The sequence below is a fragment of the Drosophila kikkawai genome, chromosome X (assembly GCF_030179895.1).
Source record: "Drosophila kikkawai strain 14028-0561.14 chromosome X, DkikHiC1v2, whole genome shotgun sequence".
Lineage (NCBI taxonomy): Eukaryota > Metazoa > Arthropoda > Insecta > Diptera > Drosophilidae > Drosophila > Drosophila kikkawai.
Genome location: NC_091733.1, coordinates 18,234,003 through 18,258,092, shown reverse-complemented (window position 1 = coordinate 18,258,092; position 24,090 = coordinate 18,234,003). Strand labels below are relative to the sequence as shown.

At 42.6% G+C, this 24,090-nt stretch overlaps 1 protein-coding gene across 1 annotated transcript in view; it reads right to left on the bottom strand.

Moving 5' to 3' along the window:
• nAChRalpha3 (nicotinic Acetylcholine Receptor alpha3) overlaps nucleotides 1–24,090 on the bottom strand; it is a 92,362-nt gene that overhangs the window by 15,109 nt on the left and 53,163 nt on the right. The window contains exons 4-6 of the mRNA XM_017173175.3: nucleotides 8,958–9,252; nucleotides 8,654–8,834; nucleotides 3,802–3,917 (exon numbers count right to left, since the gene is read on the bottom strand). Coding sequence (XP_017028664.1) covers nucleotides 3,802–3,917; nucleotides 8,654–8,834; nucleotides 8,958–9,252 — 592 coding nt within the window. The remainder of the gene's footprint in view (nucleotides 1–3,801; nucleotides 3,918–8,653; nucleotides 8,835–8,957; nucleotides 9,253–24,090) is intronic.

Sequence of the window (24,090 nt, the reverse complement as noted above, 5' to 3'; positions counted from 1 at the left end):
AGCAGAATAGTGATAAGTGCAAAGCGAGTATTGTAGAGCGAGTAAAGCAGAACGAGTACAGCAGAGCGAGTAAAGCGGAGCAAGTACAGCAGAGAAAGTACAGAAGAACGAGTACAGTAGAGCGAGTACAGCAGAGCGAGTACAGCAGAGCAAGTACAACAGAGAAAGTACAGTAGAACGAGTATAGCAGAGCGAGTACAGTAGAGCGAGTACAGCAGAGCGAGGTAACAAAGTAAGCAGACCGAAGTTACGTTTGAATAGAAAGCGGGTTAGGCAAGTTAATAAGGCGACTTCAGCAAAGCGTGTTGAGTAAAGCTAGTTAAGAAGAACGAATTTAGCAGAGCGAGTATATCAATGTCAGATAACTAATGTGAAAACCAGCGAGTTAAGTAGAGCGGGTTTTATATAATGCGCGAGCTTAGAGGTAGCAGTTTGCCACAACGAATTGCGTATAACGAGTGGGCCACAGCACACCTACCATAGCGATTTATTCTGATTGAGCTACGTGCAGAGAAGCAATGCGATTTAACCTTAAACTGCTCAACCCGTAACTGACTAGATAATATTGTCGACCAAGGTGCTTTCAGTACTTATGCCGCAAAAAAAAAAAAAAACTATAAACCGAAAATTGGTAGCCCAGGACTGTCATTACTTTCCGGATCTCAGATCGGAAGAAAAGGGTTTGAACGGGAATAAGCAACGTTAATTTTATGACTGCCTCGACTTTCGATTTCGATTACGCCCTTATGTCTCTGCCTGGCAACTTTCTCGGCTCGGTCTTAGGCCACTGCTGCTGGTGGCCTGCCAAACTAGTACCTGTCCGCCTGTCAATCAATGCAGGATTGTCCGCTCCGCTCCGCCGAGCCCCTCCTGGCTGTGCCCACCTGTGCGGCTGCTGCAGTGCCGCCTGTACGTGCTGTGGCCAGCCACGCCCCTCATTTTCTGGGGAGCCCTTCGGCCCTGCACCCTTCAGTTAATTTAACTGTCGATGCGCATTAAAACTGAATCCTGTTCGGCCTGTACACAATTTTGCCGGGGGGATACGGGGGGCTCGAAGGTGCTAGGAGGTCCGGGCTTCACAGGAAAATTGTTCTACGTGCTGTGAATTGTGTTGCAGCAGCAGCAGGAGCAGCCTGAACACAATAAAAGCTACCAAGGGAGTAGGCCAAACAGATTCCAAAGGCGAATAGGAGTGGGGCAAAGTATTTACACTGAGAAAGGAGTCTAATTACCACCAGCTTATAACAAATAACTTATTATTTATATAATTTATTAAATTTAATACGTATTTTTTGTGACAATGTAGGGAGAAGGGTGCTTAGGGAAAGTTGTTTACAAAGCATTGTTTTTTTAGTATTATTTAGAGCCTAGACTTTCAGTGCTTGTTCCTCCCGAATTTGTCTCAGTGTCACACACTCGCACACACCCACAGTTGTTGTGAGTCACGCACTTGTGGCATAATTTACTGCTGAATGCTGAATGCCAAAGAAAAAACCAACGCCCAACCATAATCATACTCGCAGACCTTAGCACACACTCACAAATTCTCACACATATAAAACACACTCACGCATACACACAAATACCACACACACACCCACCCACTCACACGTAATTGGCGCTGTCAACTTTTTAATTCCCGTCAATGACTTAAGCCCCATCAGTTTCAGTTCTTAGTTGGCAAAGACGTGAGCAAGAAGTTCTCCAAGTGTACTAGAATATTATCTTGGACCAAAAGTAATTTTTTTAAATATATTTAATATTATATTTAATATTTTAAAAGTGTTTTAAGAGGTTTATTAATAGGAAACCATATTTTTTATGAGCAGAAGAAAGTTATTCGAAAAGAGTTGCAAGACGCAAGCTATTGTATTAATTTAAAATAATTGTATATGCATTAAAAAATATATAAAATATACATATTTAGTAAGAAAATATTACAAATACAATTTCAAATATTTCTCCATATTTATACAACATTTGTTCTTTGTCAAATAGCACGACGGCTTAGATACGTGCACTTCAGTTTGGCATTGTCATTGCCGTTTCTGACACGTGCCGCTTATGAAATTCGACTGAGGGGGAGGGGCTAGGAATTGTGGGTGGCATTAGGTGTGGAACGGGACAAAGAGCCAACGAATTAGGGTCCTTAGGTTTTGCCTATTTCAAATATTCATAGGTGTCATCAAAAAGTAATTGATTTACTTTTATTTGTTTACTTCGACAATGAATTGTAATATTTGATATTTGATAATAATTTGAAAGAAAAATATTACAAAGAAAGCCACAGAAATACAAAGATACGGGGACACCCGGCACCCTATTTAATTGGCTTAATGAAAAGTGTTTTCAAACTGAATTCACTCAGTTCATCTAGCACGTGTCATCAACTAATTAATAGCACTCAGCAGCAGTGTTGCAACGGTCGACTTGTCCCCCCTGAAATACCCCCTAGAATAACACCCCCTTAAAACATCCTCTAGAACCCCCTGAAAACACCCCCTAAAACCCCCCTTAAAACACCCCACTAATCCCCCCCAACTCACCTGTTGTCTACGCTAACGAACCCAAGATTCGCAACAAAGTTGCGCTAAGTGAAACAAAAATTTCCTGTTGCCTTTTGTCTGGGGCTAATGCATTAGAGAGGTCCTATATCTGGAAATTCCAACCCATATCCACCCCCTACCCCTTCCCTCTCGCTTTCATTCTTACTCACTCACACCATTTTGGGCACACAAGCGTGCTGTCGCCTTCTCTAAAGAATGGGGCGTGGCAATTAGGCTACCGCCTTCAGCACAAAAGTAAATTTCATTCACTTTCACTTTGTAAGGAAACGGCTTGAACTAAGAAATTGCTTAATATTTAAATATAAATAGTAAGAAAAATATTAGAAATTCAAAATACTACAATTTAGTACTTGAAAATTATATTTTATAAGGTAAATATTTAAAATATCAGTATAAGTAATTACTTGTTTAGAATTTAATGCTACTATTATGGACTTAGTTGTAATTTAATAATATTATTGAGGTCCCTATTAATGTCACCTTAGGTGTCGACACACACACACACACCCTGACATGTGCCTGACCATTCTGAAAACTGCAAAAAGAGACAGCAGGAGGCAAAGGGCTCGGCAATATATGTATTTATATGTATAATTTGTGTTGCTCTTGTTTCTTGCCTTGGCAGCTCCTTTTGCCAAAGTTTTTTAATTTAAAAACTTGAACAGAAAAATTGTATAAGCAAAAGCGAGGGATAGCGGGGATAGCGGGGGGTGCAAATGGTAAATAACAACCATGCCCCTTCGTGTTGAAAATCTGCCCACGCCCTTGTCGAAAGATCATCGTCGACCTGCAGGCTTATCATCTCTATACACTTAAAAAAAGGACATCAAAAATCAAATAAAAATATTTCCAATATTAAGCTTAAGTTCCAAATATTGAAAAAAAACCATCGAGCTTATCATAATTTTTCTAAGAAAAATACTTCCTAATATATTTTTATTATTTAGCGTTTACAGCAGATTTCAAGAACTCTCTCTGCATTTTTGGTCAGTGTAAATTTCCCTTTCTCTCAACTGTAAAAAGTTATATCCTTGACCTACGTATGTATGTGTATTTCTGCTCACAGTGTGCGTGTGCGTGCGTGTGCATGTCGGAACCCCTGAAAGATTTGTGTTTGTGTTTTGTGACTGCGTCCAAGGAACTTGCCAAAGGAGTTTTCTGTTTCTGCCAAAAATAATAGTTGTTCTTGTTTGTGTGTGGGTGTGGGTGTGTGTGTGTGGGTGGTTGCACTTACCTCACTGCTGGAACTTCGAGGATATCCCATTCGACAGACGTGTAAAACTCGGACAGATCCACGCCCACCTCCACGACATTGGTGCCGTTCAGCTCGTCAATGTGCCGCAGATCCACCTGAAAATTATATTTATAGTTATTCATTTATTTTAATTTATTTCAATAAATTTATAATTTAAGTTGTAAGATTTATTACACAAAAGAACCTTAATGTTTTTGAATTGTATTTAGATTGTGAGAACAGAGACCGTTCCGATAGAGATTCGCAAAACTATCGTTTTTAAGATCTTAAATGTTTTTGTCTGCTGGGAACGTTTTATGTTTTCTATATTAATTAAAATTTTCCAATTTGTTGAAAGGTAAATAAATTAATCTCACATCTAGACCATATTGCCTGTCCTGCAGGAAAAAACAAAGTACTGAATTACCAACATTGAGACACCAAACTGAGACATCAGAAAGACAGGTGCAAAGGCAAAGGAATTGACGAAGACTCTGGCAGGAAAAGTCTGAGTGAAGGTGGGTGGCCAAATGGGGTTGGCAGGTGCAGGGTGCAGGTTGCCCAGTGCTGGGTGCATCGATATCAAAATGGACAAACATCCGAAGGCCGCACTTCGATTTCAGTTTCAGTTTTGCTTAGTTCGGCACGAGTGCAGCTGACAGGACATGGACATCGCATGGTGGGCTTTGGAGGACAACACAGCAATTGGCATGCCACCGCACACATGCATGTGCACCTGCCCAGACAGGCGTGTGCTGGCTCCTGGCACTCCTCACCTCCCCACCCCACCCCTGGGGCTGGCATTCCTTTGCCTTTTCATCTCCTTGACTACCGAGAGAGTTTTCCGGGTTCCCCCCCCCCCCCCAGCACGAACGAGAGGGTCCTGGGCAAAGTATTTGACATGGGATTGCAACACTCAATGACGGCGGAGTGGAGTGGTTTAATCAAACTCGATTCCTGGCGCTCGAACGCTGGATTTTCGCAGGATTCCCAACAGATTTTCGACTAGTACTTTGCGGTCATCAAGTGGCCCTTAGGAAGCAAGTTGTGGTATATAGTTTTAAATATCTAGATATATTTATCAATAACCGAGTCGATCTAGACGTAAAATAGCTCCCTTAACCAAAAACTTCTTGGGGGAAAGTTGGTACTAGTTAATCCCATTATCGATCAAGTGAAAGCTAGTGATTTTCCTCTATTATTCTCACTTCACTTCCCGAATAAAGACCTCCTCTTCATTGACTGAATTTTCCAATTTGCTGGTTCAGCTTTTCGTTTGTGCATTTTGACTTTTAAATATTAACCCGCAAGTGCATTCTTTTCAGAGCCAGCAAATGTTTTCATTTTTTTTCTTTTGGCTTCTAGTGAATTTCCCAAAGCATTTTGTCTGCAAATTCACACCTCAACGATTTTGCATGGCGAGTAAGGAGTTGTATGCGCGGAGGGGGTTAGAGAAAAAGAGGAGGAGGGTGGGAGGTAGAGAGGGGTGGTAGGGGGTGGGTGTGGTGCTGTCAGGTAACTTGCTTGCAGGTGGCAGCTGACGTCGAAGGGTAATTTCCAAGGTGGGCGGTAGAGCAAGTAAGGAAGAGAGTGAAATTCGAAAAGTGACGTTAATACGATTTCTCGTTTCTAAGCTTACTATCTCTTTTTAACCAAATGCAGACTGTCTCTTTCTACACAGTTACACTTAAAAAAAAAGGTCTAAACCAATTCGCCTGGTAATAATGATCAAGAAAATATATGCTTAAAGAGGTTGACTAAGCCTTTTACTGCTGGTTACATACATTTTTGGTTGCCGATAAATAATAATGGTTTTTCAGGGAAATCCTCTATAAAATATATCTAATTCAAATTTTAGAAATATAGAATTAGGGGACTAAAAACCCTTACAAAGTCTTTAGAGTCTGCAAAGATTATTCTTGTATTTTCCAAACTCTTCTTTTTACTTTTTTTTTTAGCCAAGTTTCCTTTGCAAAATCAAGTGTGAAAATTGAGCCTATGTAGTTGGGCCTTTTGTTCAGCTCACACACACACACACACACACACATGCTCGATCTTCTCCAGTGATTTTCCGAATTTTCCGAATTCCCTCCCCATTCCCGTATTCAGCTTTTGAGTTGGTCTCACAATGTTTGCTAAGCTGAGGCTGCAGCTGGAGGAGGAGTCCAGAGGTTGGTGAGAAATAATCAGCAAGGACTCCACTGGCAGGTGCAATGCCACAGATCCTGCCGATACTAATACAGTTACTGGTGGTGCCTGCTGGATTCACCGAAGTGGAAATTGTTATTTTAAGTGGTTGCGGAAATTTCGCTATAAGGAAGTGATGATTTAATGAAATATTTCCGCTGTCGAGCAGACTGATGCCTGTGCCTGTGGCACTGGGAGTTGGAAAAAGGATCCAAGGTGTACACTTTTTCAGCTTCTGTCTTTGGTAGATATTTATATATATACATATATATATATATTTAGAAAGAGAAAGGACATTCCCTGGGAGACCATTTAAATAATTTGTTGCTACTGTGTGTAGGATATTGCTCATTTTGAGGTTGATTTATGCGTGACGTACAACGTACAACAACACAACGCACAATTTACGCAACAAAATATGCATACACTCAACAAAATTTGTATTATTCTAGTACATTTTTGTGAAAATTTCCATTAAGACCATTTCAATTCTCACACAATTCAACTTGAAAACATTTAATGCCTTGTTTTTCCATTCAATAATTATTCAATAAATTAATCTCAAGCCCCACATAATTTTTCGAGTGTACTCACACCTGTGTGCTTTTCAGACGCCATCCAGGTTTCGTGTCAAATGCTTGTTAGCGCCTTTGCCTTTTTAATAGTAAATGAGCATTTAGCTTTTTACCAAATTAGTCAACTGTGTGTCCCTGTCTGTGTGTGTGCTTGTAGTTTTGGCCAAAAAGCCAGAGAGAGAGAGAGAGAGAGAGAGAGAGAGACGGAACAAGGCATACATATTGTCCTAATTGTCCCGACAATTAAATAAGCCTGCAAAGTCAAGTTAAAGGCAGGGGAAATAGGTCGATTGAGAGATCTTCTACCCTCTGTCTCTTTGCATTTTCTCTGGCTTTGCTAATTGAGTGTTTGAATTGAATTAGGAAATTCACAAGTTTGAGCCTTGAAATTCAAGCTTAGTCTTTAAATAGGCTTTAATATGTGCCATTAAAATGTCAATATTTTCCAAGACAATAACCCTCTGGTTGGCAGGGAATTAATGCATTATTCACTGCCAGGATGCAAGGTGCTTAATTCGAAATCACAAGCTTAAGACCTGTTAATTTATTCAGCAAATAAAGTTGGGTATTCAGTGCCAAGTCTAGTGAGTTTTAGAAGCACCAGTTGGTAATGATTGATTCAATTTTTTGGCTTGAAAGAGGGCTTTCTTTACTTAACTTTTTAAAAATTATTTAGAATTTAAGAAGCTCAGCCATTGGAACCCTACTCAAGCGCGACCTGGCTAGCGATTTTATGACCTGGCTGTAATGCAGCTCAGTAGATGCATTTGGTTAACCCAGGGCTGCCTTTTTCGGGGCAAAAAAGGTTCCTAGGGACGAAGGCTGGCCAGGAGGAGCCGCCTAATGCCAGTTCATTATTAGCTGGCAAGCCCCCAACCGCAGACCGAAGCCACAAAGCATCCATCCGGGGAGCTCCGGCTGCTGCACTGAGAGAAACTTCTGTGGCAGAGTTGAAAGGAAAAGTCTCCAGGTGTTTAATGAATTCAAAGCAACTTTGAATACTAGGGAAATTTAAATTATTACATCGTTTAAAAACCTTATTTTGGAAATTTTTAAAGAGTATTTTCTCCAAGTGTATGCCTGCTTGGGGTTGTATTTTTTTTGGGAATTTTACGAGGCTGCGACGCCGGCGACCGTTAGTCGCCGACATTCTCCAGGCAGGTGTCAAGCTGCCTCGGTGCCTCTTGTTCCCCGCCTTTTACATATTTCCTGGCCACTGTGTCTCCCTGTGTCCCTGCCACCCGTCTCCAATTCGGCATCCCTTGGTCCTGCCCAGGTGTATTCCGGCTACCAAAACCACTAGAGACGTTTTTATGAAGCTTCCCTGTGGTCGACTGTCGACTGTCGACTGTCTATCCCAAGCCCATTGCCATTCCCATTGCCATTTCGAGCCCATTTCCATTTGACAGGCTATCTCTTTCACTGTTGCTCTTGCTGTCTCTCTCTTTCTCTTTCTCTCTCTCTCTCTGTATCTTGGCGTGTGTTTTGCGGCCATAAAACATGAGAAATTCTATGCCAGTGTTCCGAAAGGAATTATGACCGTATTTCGGTTTATGACCACTAAACCGGGCTCAGAGACACCTTCGGCGGAGAGGCCGGAGAGCGCCAGGTGAGCAGCAATTTGTAAATGTGTAAATGAGATGGCTCCTGGGAGCCCAGAGCGGCAGTGGGACTTGGACCGGTAACGGAAACGGAAGCCCAGATAAGGAAGGAGTGGCCTTTAATAGCAGCATATCGGCCTGATATATGTCTGTCTGTGTCTGTGTCTGTTAGCATTGCAACTTGCCAGTTGCCACAGATTTATAAACCAATTAGCCTAAGGCCAGACCCGGCCAAGAAAGTTACTCATTTGTGCGGTTTAAATTGGATCACATGTGGGGGGGGGGGGGGGGGGGGGGGGGGGGGGGTGGGGGGGGGGGGGGGGGGGGGGGGGGGGAGTGTAAGAGCCATAAGTTTGCGGTTCCCACAGAAAACGGGAGCATCAAAGATTTGTCTGGGAATTTACAATTTTGAAAATCACTTTTCGGGGCAAGGCAATGCCATTCTGATTTCCGGAACGAGATGAGTTCCGCTCTAGACTGAAAGCTCACCTGAAAGCCATCGTAGGTCCAGCTGCCGAACTTCATGACGCAGGTCTGCTCGTCAAAGGGAAAGTACTCCACATCGATCTCGCAGGAGCTCTTGTATATAGCCGGGGGCCGCCACTCCACGCGTCCCGTGTAGTTCAGCGTGGCCTTGGTGGCCAGCGTTACCTCAAAGTTGCCGTCGGCGCTGAAACAGAAAAATGGATTAAACACTGATTAGTTGAACCCCTGAAGTTGAATTTAATTAATTTTTACATCAATTTACTGCATAAAATTTAATGAATTAGCAAAAATTATCCACGAAACTCACTTGTTGTAGAGCACTATGTCCGGTCGCCAGATGTGATCGGAGGGGACATGGAGCATCTCGACGCCGCCGTACTCCTTGGGCTCCCACTTGAGCTTGTAGTCGTACCAGGACTGCTCCACCCACAGGTTGGTGGTCATGATTTGGTTCTTCAGATTGACATCAATCAGCTGCGATAGCTTCAGCTTGATGCGAACGGTGAGAGCGTCCGTAACATTCACCACCGGCCGGACCAGTTTGTTGTAGTTGCTCAGCAAATCGTCGTACAATCGTTTCGCATCCGGATTTGCTGTGCTGCCTGCGGAGTGAAATATGCGGATACGGATACGGTTATTCTATGGATTGAAATCGCTGAATTGAGTGGGAGAGGGAGGGAGGTTGGTAGGAGCGGCAAGTGGATTTGGTTTTGGTTGCGGACGCAGGGCTTTGTGCTCTGCGCTTTGAGCTCTGCTCTGGGGGGCCACAAAACTTTTCCTGATTGCTATTTGAAAAGCGCCGACGGCTGTCTGATGTGGTCAAGTTTATTAAATGCCCGCCGATTGCAACGTTTTTTTTCTTTTTTGCTAAACTATTAAAAAACTTTCTCTTGCCGTATGCCGAGTGCCCAAACGGTGGAAATTTAAGGCTAAAAATTTACTAAATACGCATTTGGAAGGCTTTTCTTTGCTAGTTTTAATTTCTTTACAATTTTAATGCTGTAACTAACCCCTTGTAAATTGTGGCTTTTGATGGAAATCAATAATTTACACACTGAAGGGGTTGGAAATGACTTATCCGCTGCATTACGACTTTCTACTAAAATGATAATAGCCTGCAGGTGTATAATGAACTTTGGTTAGTCTCATCTGAGCTCCAGCAGAAATCCTCTTAGGTCTGTGTCGCCTTGGAATCATCAATTAATCTGCCCCAAAGGAAATGACAGGAATCCATGGGCCCCATTCAAAACGCCCTTGGGCCAGAAATTTCTCGAGATCAATCCCTCAAACCCCGCCAGCCAGCCAGCCAGCCAGCCAGCATCCATATCCATCCATTATTCAAGGCGAGTCCTGCCGGCAGCGCATTTGCTTACATCCTGGACACGTCTGTGGCGTAAATGTGCGAAAATTGCAGGTGCCCCTTAATGATGCAGGAAATGAGTTAATGCGCCGTCAATGCCAGCGACACCAGTCAAAGGGGCAGAGGTGGGGTAAGAAGGTGGGCTCCAGGTGGCTTAGTCAACCGTTGGCTCCATTGTTGTGATACCCTCCACCCGCCTCCACAGTCATTTCCAGCTACCAGCTACCAGCTACCAGCTACCAGCTCTCCCAGCTCTCAGCTCCATTGCCCGTTGGACATGCAAAGCAAAGCGAGTGGAGCGACAGGACCAGAGCCTGATTGGCATCCTCGCCTGGGGGCGATGGCCAGAACAGGCCCCGAGGGGGCCCAGCTCTTGGATCAGGACCACAGAGTCTGCAGACTGGCGTCCAAGGGATCTGAATTGAAAATGGAATCAGACGAGGAGGAAACGGAGGGCAGCTGGAAAATGTCGCCAATGTCATTATGCGAAGCTTGCGCTAATCAGCTTATCATTACTATATAACATGGGGCAGAATAATAACGAGGGAGTGGGAGTGGTAGATGGAGGAGCTGGATGGAAACAAAGACAAGGCAATGGAAATACTTGTCGCTGGGATCTAAGCGCATTAAAATAGTTGCTTTCCGGGATTGAAACAGAGACGAAGCTGTAATGCGGTCTTTATACATATATGTATATATGTGTATATATCTTCCATATACTAATGGTGCCTTCAGACTAGCAAAAATAAATCAACTAAAAGATTAGCCAAACCACGAATGTGTGGCTAGCCAACACCACTGAGAAAAACGGAATGAGTGGAGAGGCCAATTGAAATATATTTAAGGCTAAGAATAGGTTTAGTTACGGGATGTTTGGTAGGTAAAATTGAGATATATATAAATTTGCAACTAATCTTTAATTAAATTTTACAAATTAAGTCAGAAATAAGCTAAACTTCTTAATAAATACTTTAGTAAACAAGTTCTATATGGCTTCTCATTAATAAATCCACAGCCAAAGCACCCCTCTCGCCATTCTATATCTTCTGTTTTCCCATTTCCCATTTTACTCTCTGTGTAGCTCTGATTTTTCTCTATATATATTTCTTTTATTTTGATTTTGTTTTTCGGCAACCGCAGCGAAAGTAAAAGGCAAGGGCAAAGCCAAAAGGCCGCAGCGAAAAGCTAATTAGCGGAGCGACCCATTCGACAACGGTCAGATTAGCTCTCCGACAATGTGACGGAGTGGGCGTGGCCACGTGGTCATGGTCGGCATATTCCGCCGCCGCATACCAGCCAGTTATCAGCGTATATCATTAATTTAATGTCCCGCACATTAATTGACTTTGTCGGCGGTGAGAGGGGGGGGGGGACAGGCGATAGGAACAATGGCCATAATACGAGAATATATAATGCTGTTTGGCTATGTCCCTGCACGAGTGCCTGGACGATGGACAGTCAGGAGGTGGATGTGGGAGATGGAAGTGGCTTTTCCGGCTAATTCCAAACGGTTATGAAGCCATGAAGGCATCTAGTTGGATTTGGTTAGGGGTTTTAGGTATACCTGGGTATTAAAGCTTGTAATTTTAGGAAAATGTATAGTAAATGTTTATATATAAAAATCTAAATTAATTGTCTTAATTGTCTATTAAATCTGTGTGACTTTGGTTAATTAAATTAGCAACATAATTCCGCTTGAAAAATGAAGATATGTCGCTTTGCCACTTTGATTTTTGAATTCATTCCCCACTCTCTAAGCACCTCTAACCCACTGTGAGCTGGAAGGTGGTGTGCCCATCTGGTTAACACACTTTTGGCCACATCTTGCGGCTGGCCTAAACAGCTTAAACGAGCCTTGAGGCAGTTAGAAGGCGTCGAGTAATTTGAGCAGCACATGGCCTTGCCGGGATCTGAATCCTGAATGCGGATATGGGATATGGTATCCTTGCTCACTTGCTCATTCATTTGGCAAGGTGTGCGTTTTTGGCGACGACTTTTATGCGACACTGTTTCGGTATGTTTGTGTGTCTGCACTCATACATAAACAGCAGAGGTGTGTGGGTGTGTGTGTGTGGATTGTTGCTCGCCTGGGAAACGTTAAGTTAAACGGACCTTTGCGGCGGCCGCTTTGCTGGGGGCTTTTCGGTGGCTGTCATATGCGGCGTATGCTTTATATTGCCCAAAAAAAAAAAAAAGAAAACCTGTGTGTAGGTTGGTCGTTTGATGGTGTTGGTGTTAATCGACTGCCTGCTATGTGTGTACTCTGTGTGTGTGTGGGACAATCACATTAAGGTAACCAAAAAAACACATTTTATGATTGCTTTGCGTGTTTTTCCCCCCTTGCCATGGCACTTGCAAATGTGTTTATTGTCAAATACACATACACACACACAAATGAACACGCATAAATAAATGTACACGTTTATGACTCTACATTTGTCCGTAGACAGCCAGAGGGGCTACCATTTCCATATCGAATATAAATATTCGAATATTTTAATGGGTACATTTGCTTTTGAAACATAAACATGGTCTTTGTGTCTTGTTAAGAACGAGCTGGGAAATTTAAGTTTGCTCATAAACTAATTAAGCTAAAAAAAAAATAGAAAGATAAACATAAGCAATTCGTTGGAATAGATTATATGGGGTTTGTACTAAAGATATAAATTAGCCAAGGGAGAGATTTCTAAAGCGAGAAGCAAGTTAAAGCCAAACATATTTTAATAAATTATAGAAAAGCATAAAAAACTCAATTAAATTTCCTTTAAACTATGCAACTGCAGCTGGAATCGGATGAGCCGAAGGAGCAAGAACCTGAGTCTCCAAACTAAGCCCCTGACCTCTAATTAAGGCTACTGGGCAATGGCAATTTTCCTGTATTTTCACTGTATTTCCATTGCATTTCCACTGTATTTCCATTGCATTTCCTGTATTTTCAGCCAGCTTTGGCCGCATTTCCACCGGACTATGTCGTTTTCAGCTGGCCTCGTCCGAATCCTTAATAATTATTTGCCGTGTCCTGTTGTTTTACCACTCAGGCTCTCACACAACACACACACACACACACTTAATGGGTTGTGCCATCCGATCCGAGTCGTAGTGGCAATCCATGAACTCCTGATTAGTTTACCGGGGCTATCCGGAATCCAGCAACCCGGAATCCCAGCGTTTCTCTCCTTCTTTCCTACGGCGACACAAGCACTGCCAGGACAATCGGGACAATGGATGGGACAGTGCTTCTAGCCTCTGTAAGGCCGATGTAAACAAATCCCCAAATGCATTGGGTATTGGTGCACAGTTTATTGTAAATTACACAGAACAAGGGCGTTGTTTTCAAGGCACCTGTTAAATATTTTAAAGCACCAGGCAACGTTTGTCGAATTAAAAATTTATTTGCTTCGTCTAAACTATATAAACATATTTTAGGAGCATATATCAGTCATTTTCGAGACATTTTCTGGTTCTAAATATTATATGTATTATTTTTAATAATTTCAAGGACACAAAAAGATTCATCTTGTTGTAAAAATGATTCTTTAAATGCTGGCTGGGTACTTGTAGGCACACACTGCGTATACGTAATGCATGGCTCCCATTACGTATGAGCACCGTATGTCACTTATTAAGTATACGCAATGTGTGAGTTCCAATGGCTCCTTTTACGTATACGCAATGCACAGCTCACACTAAGTATACGCAATCTTTTTAGCTGCTGCTACGTACATATATCCAATGCAAGGCCCCCACTGCGTATACGCAATGTTTATCTCCTACATATTACGTATACGCAGTGGATAACCCAGTAAGTATACGCAGCGTTGGCGCTGTTCCCAATACGTTCTCTCTAATTATCCAGCCTTAACCGACGCCTTTAATTAGCCGTTGGCAGTGGGCGTGGCTCTGGCATAGAAAGTTGATAACGAAGGAGGAGAATTGGCAAGTGCAAGCTCAGATGGGGTGTTGTGGGTGGTTCTGTTTCTGGGGTAACTTTTTGCCACCGCATGACTAGATGACTGGGAAAATTTCACTCAAGATATTTATTTATTCCGCAGAATTTTGCTCAAGCAGCTGCACCTGTTTTTTTCCAGTTTTTCTTTTCTTTTTGCTGCCTTGTATGGGTCTTCAACTTCGTTTTTGAACTCCTTTCGGTTTTTCTGCTTTTCTCTTTTTTTTGTTGTTTTTTTTTTTTTTTTGCTTACTCAACTGCAAAAGGCGAATGCAATTTTTGTGTAAACAACGCCATAAATTTCAATGGAACTAAACAACAAAACGCTTGGCATTGGCAGGCAAGGCCGCAGCCAAAGCGAAAACGAAAATGCAAGGGAAAGCAGTGAAAAGCAAGGGAAAACGGCGGTATGGCAGGCAAGTACCACGCAACTTCAATGGCCAAAAGAAAAGCTGAAATTATCATGGAACTGCTGGTTCGGTTATTCGCTCATTCTTTGTTATCCGCCAAGCTCACTTTGAGTTTGGATTGAGCGCTGCAAATGTACGTGCAATTATTGTAAATGAATGCACACCAAGGGGGGAAGGGTTGTAGCTGTAGCTGTAACAACCCTTGCTCTGATTTCATTAAAATAAATTTAAGAATTGCTTATAAAAATGTACAAAACTTGAGACGGTACAAATTAAGACTTTAAGGTATTTTCTGAGGGAAATATTTAGGCATTAAAAGCGACCTGCCTCAATCCCTGATGAGATCTTGAATTGACACGAATTTTAAACTAAAAGGGATATATATATATTTTGATATTGTTTCCTTCCTTGTTGCAATATAATCTGAATTGATTCAGGACCGATCTGGCTCTCGTATGGCTGGTTGGCTGCAGTGCTTGGCGAAAAGAGAGCAGTCCGAATTTAGCTGCAGTTGCAACTGCAGTCGCCGGGGCCATCGGGTCGCATGAATAATTAAAGAGTGCCAGCCAACGCGGCGGATGAGGAACGCTGAAAGTTTGCGGGTCCACAGCCAAACAATGTGAATGGGCAATGTGGGAATTTCGAATGTGGGTGACAAACTGGCCGCGTTTTGTTAACCCGCAATCGCAAGTGGTGGTGTCCGGTCTTCCCCCCGCCCCAAATTTTCCTTCGCATGGCCTGGGGCGGCAGGTGTACAGGTGCCGGAGCAGGTGCCATGCCACGCACATTGGGTAACACATTCACGTGCCCCGCCAAAGTAGAACAAAAGAGCAGGTACAGTGCGGCTCCTCTAGAGCCCAACCATGCGAGAGTAGGGAGTCTCACTAAATAAATAATGGGGATAAATAAATGTTGATTCCCTCGACTTTACTGACAAAGTCTTCATGGTTTAAATACTCTTACATATCTTCTCTCATATATTCGTATATAATTATTTTATAATTCTGTGCAAGTTGCATATAAATTTAAAATTAATTTACAGGTCTTAGGTAGTTATTACTGTGAAAAGAGGAGCCACCAGCCAGACAGCGTTTCGTGTAAATATACTATAAACAATGTTGTTAGTCGTTCTGCATTTTCAATTTTCTTTTTTTTTTTAGCTGTCTGAGGGGGGCAAACTTCACTGACCCAGGAAGATGCCACAGCATAAAGTGCTAATTCGAGAGCTGTAAAAAATCAACTGAAACTGCTGACCAAGGCACTTGCGTGACGTGTGTGTGCCTTCACATATTTCTACCCTAGCAGAGGATATTAAATTTCGAAGTCAGCTATCTTTCTTGTATGTATATATATTTTTTAAATAGATGCTTGTTTCCACAACTTTTTCAAAACAATTTTGCCTCTTCAAGAAAGTCTTTAGTAGAAAAATACATTTTTTCAAGGAACATCCTTTTATATCCATATTTACTATTGATAACTGCCAGAAAGGTTTACTATTCCGTTTTTTGCGATGACATTACCCATGCAATTTTGAACCCAATCACTCGTCCTAAAAGGAATTCGGGCCATACAGTTTGATATATTCTCGGTGATATGACCAATTACATGGCCATCAAATGCAAACGAATGCAATCATTCACTAACTGACACCCTGTGCCAACTATTTCCAGTTTCCACTTTCCACTTTCCAGTTTCCCCAGCTTTTTTCCATGTCTCCCACTCCAGTTCACCCTCATACCACCCCTCCTCCCTTTGCCATTTATCGTCATATCCATTCTGGTCCTGTCAGGGGCGTAAACGCTGCGTCCGAAGCTTAAATGGCAATATTTTTGCCAAGTGTCAGGCATTGCCCCATCAACTGGCCTCCTCTTTACCGCATCTCCTTTAATACACAAACCCAAAGTGCACTGAAAAAAAAACACACACACATGTAGATAGATGAATATGCTACATACTACATGGCTTTACTTTAATAATTTAAAAATCCATCCTATTTATTTCTAAGCTATATGGTAGAAACTTTAAAATGTAAGGGTCAAATTCCCAAATCTTAATCTTTCTCACAGTGTACCGAAATTTGATTCGTTTTGTAGGTGTTGCAACCTGATGAATTGAGCGTAGAGCACGTGCATGATCCCCATCATCATTTTTTATGGCCATGCGTCAAAAAACGAACAGGAATTACCCACCGGCGAAGGGGAGATCTACCTACCGAACACCTGCGCCACACCAACTGATACCATCTGGCTGCCAATGTGTCAAAACGTTTTCACTCGCTGCCTCAAATCAAAAGTTTCCCGGCTAACCAAAAAAAGAAGAAAAACAGGAGCCTGGCAACAGAGGAGCCGCGAAGCAGATCGGATTTCAGCGCCAAGTAAGTAAGAACTCGCGGGAGACAGGGAAACGGAAGTCGAAAATGACAGTGACAAGCACGCAGCGAATGTAATGTGAACCGAGGAGAGGCCTAGTTAACGTATTTCTAACGAGGGGAAGTAGTAGCCCAAAATCAAAGCAACACAAACAAGCAAAAATATACAAAATACTGCCAGTAAATATTGAATTGCTTTAAGTTTTCTGTAGAGAAAAAAACCTCTACTTGCTGATAAAATTACCTTCCACAAGTTAATATACAAACTTCAGTGCTCATTAGTTTTGTTATTTAATTGAATAAATAATGTACCAGGTTACACATACATAAATACTAGTTGTATGTATTATAAATACATTTCATTTCACGTATTCCCCTCCTTCCTTAAAATTCCAAAGTGTTCGCTGTGCGAGGGTTCCAAGTGTATCCCAAGCAAATGACAGCGTAATCAAGTCGCTTCGCTTTTGCTGACAAGATAAAACGCGTACGTACGTACGGATGCATGTACACATGCGAGAGGAGCGAGCACAGTCTCAAACCGGAAACGGAAGTGCAGCCATTGACAGGAGCAGCCGCGGCGGCGGCAGTAGTAAAAAGATAACAAGATGGCGATGATGATGATGACGCGATAGCTGCATGTGCGTGCGAGTGTGCTCTGCTATAAATCTAATATCGCTTAATGTTGAAAGAAAGCCTAGGGTTCGACCCTGCCCGGCGCCCCGTCCTGTCAAACGCACACACTCGCGACTACATGTCAATGTCAACACGGCAAGGATATGGCAAGGAAAAGGAGCCGGGAAATTTCACTCCCTCTTCTATCTCTCTCGCTCCCTCTCTCTCTCTCTCACTTTTGAAAGAGCGGAGTTTTCCCAGTTTCCTAGGGTGGCAGATTGACAACGCTCGATTGGAAATAAATTGAAATACGCGACCATAAAATCACTTAATTGCGATTTCGTGTCTCCCTTCCACACTCACACACTCTCTCTCTCTCTCTCTCTACATATACATCTGTCTCTCTCATCTTTCCCATTCTCCCTCTCTCTCTTTCTGGCCGCTTTTATAACGGGAAGCGGCCAATTCACGTGCCTTTCAGTTGCGATGCCACATGTACACGCAGAAAAATCTATATTTAGTATTAAAGTTGAGTAACTTTTTATGTTTATGTACATCAGTGGTGGCCAAGGACCTCGCTAGCCTAGTCTTGGCCCTTAACTTTTGTTTATTAATAAATATAATATATAAACTATTGTAGGTAATATATTTTTGTGAGTGATTTTAAGAACCTAATTGCATTGAGGCTGGGCTGCCACTGACACTGGCAAGCGCATCCTGTCCTGTCCCTCATCGACCCTTCTGGCAAGAGGGTTGGGGCTCAATTACGGGTCTCTCCTCACTTTCACTTTTCCGTTGAATCACCTGCGCCACCTGTGCCGACTTTCCCGTTACTCGGTGATTATGGCAAATTGATTTGTTACCGTGCACTTTGCGGCTTTTAAAAGGCGCCACAGACACACGTCGAGGAGTTGCAGGCAGAGTCGGAGTCAGAGTCGGCCGCAGATTGAAACAACCGGAAGACAAATGAGCAATTGGCAGTTAACACTCGATGGCAAAGGGGGAGGAGGGGATACACACAGGAGGCTGGTTTGGGTTGGAACTGCAATTGGTTAGCTGTCAGTGCTCGGATGCCAATGAAACGTTAACCGTCAAGAGTGACAGACAAGCGAAACGACTTGGGCCATAAATATGCAAAACGTGAAGGCAAAAAGGCTGTTATCGCGGTTAAGTCTACAAGGTAATATAACCATAGCAGGTGCTTGAAATCAGACCTCACTTGATTGGTTTTTAACAAGGTTCAGGAATGATAAGACAAGACTACATGCTAATGATTCTGGAAAGACTGAAATAAATCTGGGATGCTTGTATGTATTTCTGTGCATTTTGTATATCATTTTCATTCCCATATACCCGACCCCTTTTTGTGTGTGTAATCAGAGATCAGCCATGAAAACACGGGCAACCTGAAGTTGGAACCCACCAAGCACGCTTAATGCAAAGCGCAAACAAAGACTGACTGCTGCAGCACTCCAGAGATGTTCCAGTTTTTTGCTGACATTGAGAAAATACAACAACATGGAGCAAAAAAAAAAAAGGAATATATATATACAGAAATACAGAAAATGTAGTAATAACACACAGACTCTTGGAGGAGGGAGACCAGTTTGAGAGTCGTAAAATGCAATGCGTCACCGAGCTGAAGATTGAACTGCAAGATACACAGATATGGCAGGGGATGCAGATGCATCCGTGGAGCTCTCAAGTGCAGCTGGTAACAAATTTGCACAAAACTCGTCGGCCAAAGGGGTAATGGAAGTGGTTGTGCCGAGGTCTGAAGTGTGTTGTGTTTGTGTGTGTGTGTGGGGAAAGTTCGCGCTTTTATAAACAAATACAAATGGCAGAAGGTGGGTTTTGGGGTCCAATATAATCCACTAACCCCGCTCAGTGCTAACCACCCCGCAATAAGCGTATGCAAAACCATCAACGTCATGCCCCAATCCTTATCCTTATCCAGCGAGATGCAGTAGGAGAAACGAGTTGCGTTTGCTGGTTGCATCGGGCTGTAAACTATCTGAGTATCTGGGTATCTGGCAGGTGTAATTTCAGGGAAAATACACAGCTGACAAAAATACCAGCAAAAAGAAAGGGTTGAGTCTTAAGGAAGTTGGAATGAACCGGGATCTTAGCAGGGTTTTGCAAGATATTGAATACCTTTTTCTTACTTGATTTAATTTCAAGGTGGCTGACAAAGTAGATATGGCAAGTTCTCTCCACAGAGTTAAGGCTTATTTTAGAAGGCCTTATGCTCCTAAATAGGGACAGGTTATTGCCTTAAATCCTAGCGATACTCGTTCTAAAGTTCCCTAAATGGCATTTTAAGTTGTAATTTACCCACAACCTTAATTGCATAAGCAGAAGCTCGAATTACAGCAACTTTTCGCCCCATGTACCAACCGGTTTTACTGGCAACTGGCAAATGGTTACTGGCAACTGTTTACTGCGACAGTTGCTTCGTTTACGGGCATGCAGCGAACGACAAATGTAACTGTCACTTTATGGGTGTGTGTGTGTGGACTGTGGGTGGTGCTGTGCTGGGATGCAAATTGTACTCCTTATCCCAGCACACACGCACTCAGACACTCGCATCTGGAAGACGTTTTTATTGCGTTATTCATATTTCATTTTCCCTGGACATAAGGAGCTCGTGAAGGTGCAGAATCCCTGGAAGGAGTTACACAATTGCAGCCGTTAGTGGTTAATAAATTTGCACGCATATCCCTGGCCATTTTTCCAGGTTTCATTGTGTTGCCACAAATTGGTTCAAATGCTTTTGGTCATGCTTCAAATTCGTAAGCTGCTAAACAGCTAAAACCTATATCCTTTAAGACAATGATAGATTTTTTTCATAAAATCCAAAATATAAATGATTTAAATACACACCGGAAAGGCCTGAAAGCGTTTCACTTAAGCGCAACTGGAACTGGAATGCTGACCAATGCTGGACCCGGCCACCCAACGGCTGAAATCCCTAGCGCCACCGGGCACACCACACACCCCGCACCCCGCACCACAACGACCTCGGTTCCCATCCGGCACCAACTTAACGCCCACCCAAGCCATCACTTTAATCTCAGCTTCTGGCTGGGCCGCTGGCATTGACACGGACACCTTGATGTGGTGTGGAACCACACCGGGTTGTGAATGAAGGGGGGCAGGGGAAGGTCCTGCTACTAGTGCTGCTACTGCTGCGGGTTCAGAGAGGGAGGTGAGGCAGGACTGTGCTGGTGCAGGACCTCGGGCCGTCGGCCTGGGTGTGAGTAGCGTGCTTATGAGTTCATGAAATGCTCTTTGAATATGCATGAGACCCTAAGGAGCGTTGAGTGCTGCTTCTCGGGCATCTCGCCGGCTCCTCGCCAGTGCCAGCGCCAGCCAGCTCCTCCGGCAGCCAGTATTTGGGTTGTTTTGGCCCCGGTGGTGATTTTGGTCACGGCCCATGAAAGAAGGTAACACTTTTCTTTTTTGTTTTTTTTTTTTTTGTTGCACTCTTTATGGGCTGCACAGAGAGAAATGCTATGCAAGTCTTTCCGCAACGGAAAAAGGTTTAAGGATTAAGAAAATATGAGGTAAATATTTTACTTAAAAATTTGAATAAAATTTCTTTGAGTGCAAGCTTAGCTCGGCGGCTATTATGGTTCGTCCGGCAAACAAAATGACTTGAAATTAAAGTAAAGTGGTAAAGTTGGCCTGGGGAAATTATGGAAGATATTTAGACCAACTGTAACGGGGCGTGAAAAGTGAATATAGTTTTTTTCAGAAATCGGAAAGGACTGAACTGCCACACCATGATCTACTTGATAAGCTTGCAACTTTAAGTTTTAAGAAGTTTTCCTTCCATTTCATTCAGTGCCCAGCGGATGGGAAGCGAAAGCCATCAAATTATGCAAAGGTTAATGCAACAAAAGGTAACGAGGTGGGACAGGTGGAACAAGGCTTCCTCAAATATACATATGTACTATATATATCCACATACGTATGTCAGGTTACAGTGGAGTTTACAAGTGGCAAGTCAGCTGAAGTTTATGCATTGATAATACAATTAATTTAATAAAAGCAAATGTACGATGAAAGGGAAAGTTAAGTGTTATTTGGACAGGATTATATGGCCCTTGAGCTGTCGGTATTATTAATTAATAATACAAATATATGTCAGCAATAAAGTAAATCCTACTGAATTTCTGGTGTATTTCTGTCTAATATTGGTGTATTATTGGTGTACTGTTGGTGTACTTCAGGTGTATTATTGGTATATTTCTGCTGTATTTCTGGTGTATTATTGGTGGATTTCTGGTGTATTTGTGGTGGGTGTGTTTGCGGCGTATTTCTGTATTTCTTAAGTATTTGAGGTGTGTTTGTGGTGCATTATTGGCGTGTTTCTTGAGTATTTCTTTCAAATTGCATCTCAAATTGTAATGTAAAACTTAAATAGTTAATAAAAAATCCCAAAATAATTGCTTATTCCCATGAAAGTGTATTCAGAGAGCACTGTACTCCATTGTGGATCTCTCTTCTCCTCACTGGAACTTTTCTCAAGTGGCGCTTAAAAGCAAATTGCATAAAATCAGCCTAAAAGCGGGCAACATGCAATCCTTATTTTCCTTTGTGGGAGACCACCGCGCCCCAAGTGTGTGTGTGTGTGTGTCTGTGTGTGTGAAAGGAGCGACAAAAATAAGCAAAAAATATCCAAGAAGGAAGCTCAGACCAGAAGATAAATGCAATTTGCAGCTGCAGCTGGAAAAAAAAAAACAATAGCAACTGCTCACAGCAACCACAGGGCGACAAAGATGGAAAAAATGGAGTACAAATGATGGAAAAGAAGAAGAGCGCAGTGCCATTTCCGGCAAAGTCAGCTCCTCCTTCCCATTCGCATAGCTCTCTCCTAGCTTCCCAGTTGTATTTTATTTTATTCTATTTCATTTTATTTGCGGTTTGTTGTCATACTTCCGCTCCGTTCCTTGGCTTGCCTGCCAGGCAAAAATTCTTTTGTCGCAGCTTAAAAATTTTCAAGTGTCCACCGCCTCATCCCCTGTCATTTCTCACCCGCACACCCCTGCATCCAGGCTCATTTGGCAAACTGGCCAACATTAATGTTAGCTGCAAAAAAAAAAAAGAGAAGAGGGAAAATGTGAGCAGCAACTGCAACTGAAATAGCGACAACAACTTCATTTATCAAAACACTCGTCGCCGGTTTTCCTTCTGCGCCTCGTGAAAACCCGCACCCCACTCGCTAGCCAAGTCAATGAGCCAACTAACCCAATTCTGGGCCAAATGGCATTTCGGCCAGGCCACGCCCACAGCCGGTCCAGCTTCTTAACCAAGAACTGGCACTTGGAAGCGAGTAACAAATGCTTTTTGGCCAAAATTGGTGTGGAAAATTCATGCAGCAATACTGAGGCTACGAATTTTCCAGGAAATTATATTAAGGGTTCTCAAGAAGCTCAGGTGTTTTAGAGAAATCCGGCAGGCTTAAGCCTGAAAGGGTTATAGTCACAAATTGATGAGGAATTTGGTAACAAATACGATCTATCAGAGTATTTTTATATTTTCCAAAATCCCTTTACATAAGTTCAAGGACTCAAATGGAGAAGGATCCCTGGCATCCATTACCCTCCAAATTTGGGTTTCTGTTGCAAACACAACTACAGTTGTGGACCTTCAGCATCAATCATGCCCGCATCATCTATTAAATAAGCATTTACCGGGGCATACTCTCCTTTCCTCCCTCCAGCAAAATGTCCAATCAAAAATTTGTCAACGCACTCGCAGGGCACACCCATTTTGTCATTTCGTCATTCTGCCCCCCCCCCCATCTGAATCCTCATTTGTGTAATTACATTTGCTGCATTTTGAGAACAACAATTAGCGAGGCGTTCTCGGTACCATTCGCGAACGCGACTCGTTTACAGAATGCCATCAGAAAGTTTCATGTTGCCGAGGCAAGCGGCAACATCATCAATCATACATTTGAAAAGTTTATTAAGGCCCACGCACACAGGACAGGCAGGAGCTGACTCTGCCCCTGCCACTGGGTTGGTTGCAAGCAGGAGGCCAAAGGGCAAGTGTGCTTAAGAGCTGAAAACTTTTCAATGGCTTTTTGCGCTTGAGGAGGGGGGAAGAGCAGTGGCCGTGGGACGTGGACAAAACCAGGACAGGATCAGAAAAGTTAGTGCCACACCAACGGGAGTGAGCGATGTGCACATACAGTTGCAGACACTGGCATTGTGGATCCTTGAAAGGGGGTTTTAATTATGTTTTAAATTTATATGTAGATGAATAATTTTATAATATTATGAATTTAGTTTCTAGTTCCTTTATTCCCAAAAGAAAACTCCTAAAGGTTGTTCTTTGAAAAGCTTTACAATCTATCGATCTTTTGTTATTGATATTTTCCTGGTTATATAATAGAGTATCCCAGAATTCCCAGAGAAATCTTTGTTTGGTCATATTTGTCACTTCATTGTCCCTACAAATTTTTCATCAATTTTTCCTTTTTTCCCCTAAAGTAATAATTATTATTTGTGGCTGCTCGAAAAAAGCTATATTTATTGCTTGAGGGTCATCGATGAAGCTGGGCTATGAATTAATCATGAACCTAATCCATTATCCTTAGCAACTTTCTACGAGTCTTTCACCTTGGCCAGGACCGCTTTTCGCGGCACTCGAAAATGTCCGCCCCAATTTGAGGCTGAGATCGCATTTTAATGCCACAAGTTCGGAGTAGTTCGAATGGCGAAATGCAAATGG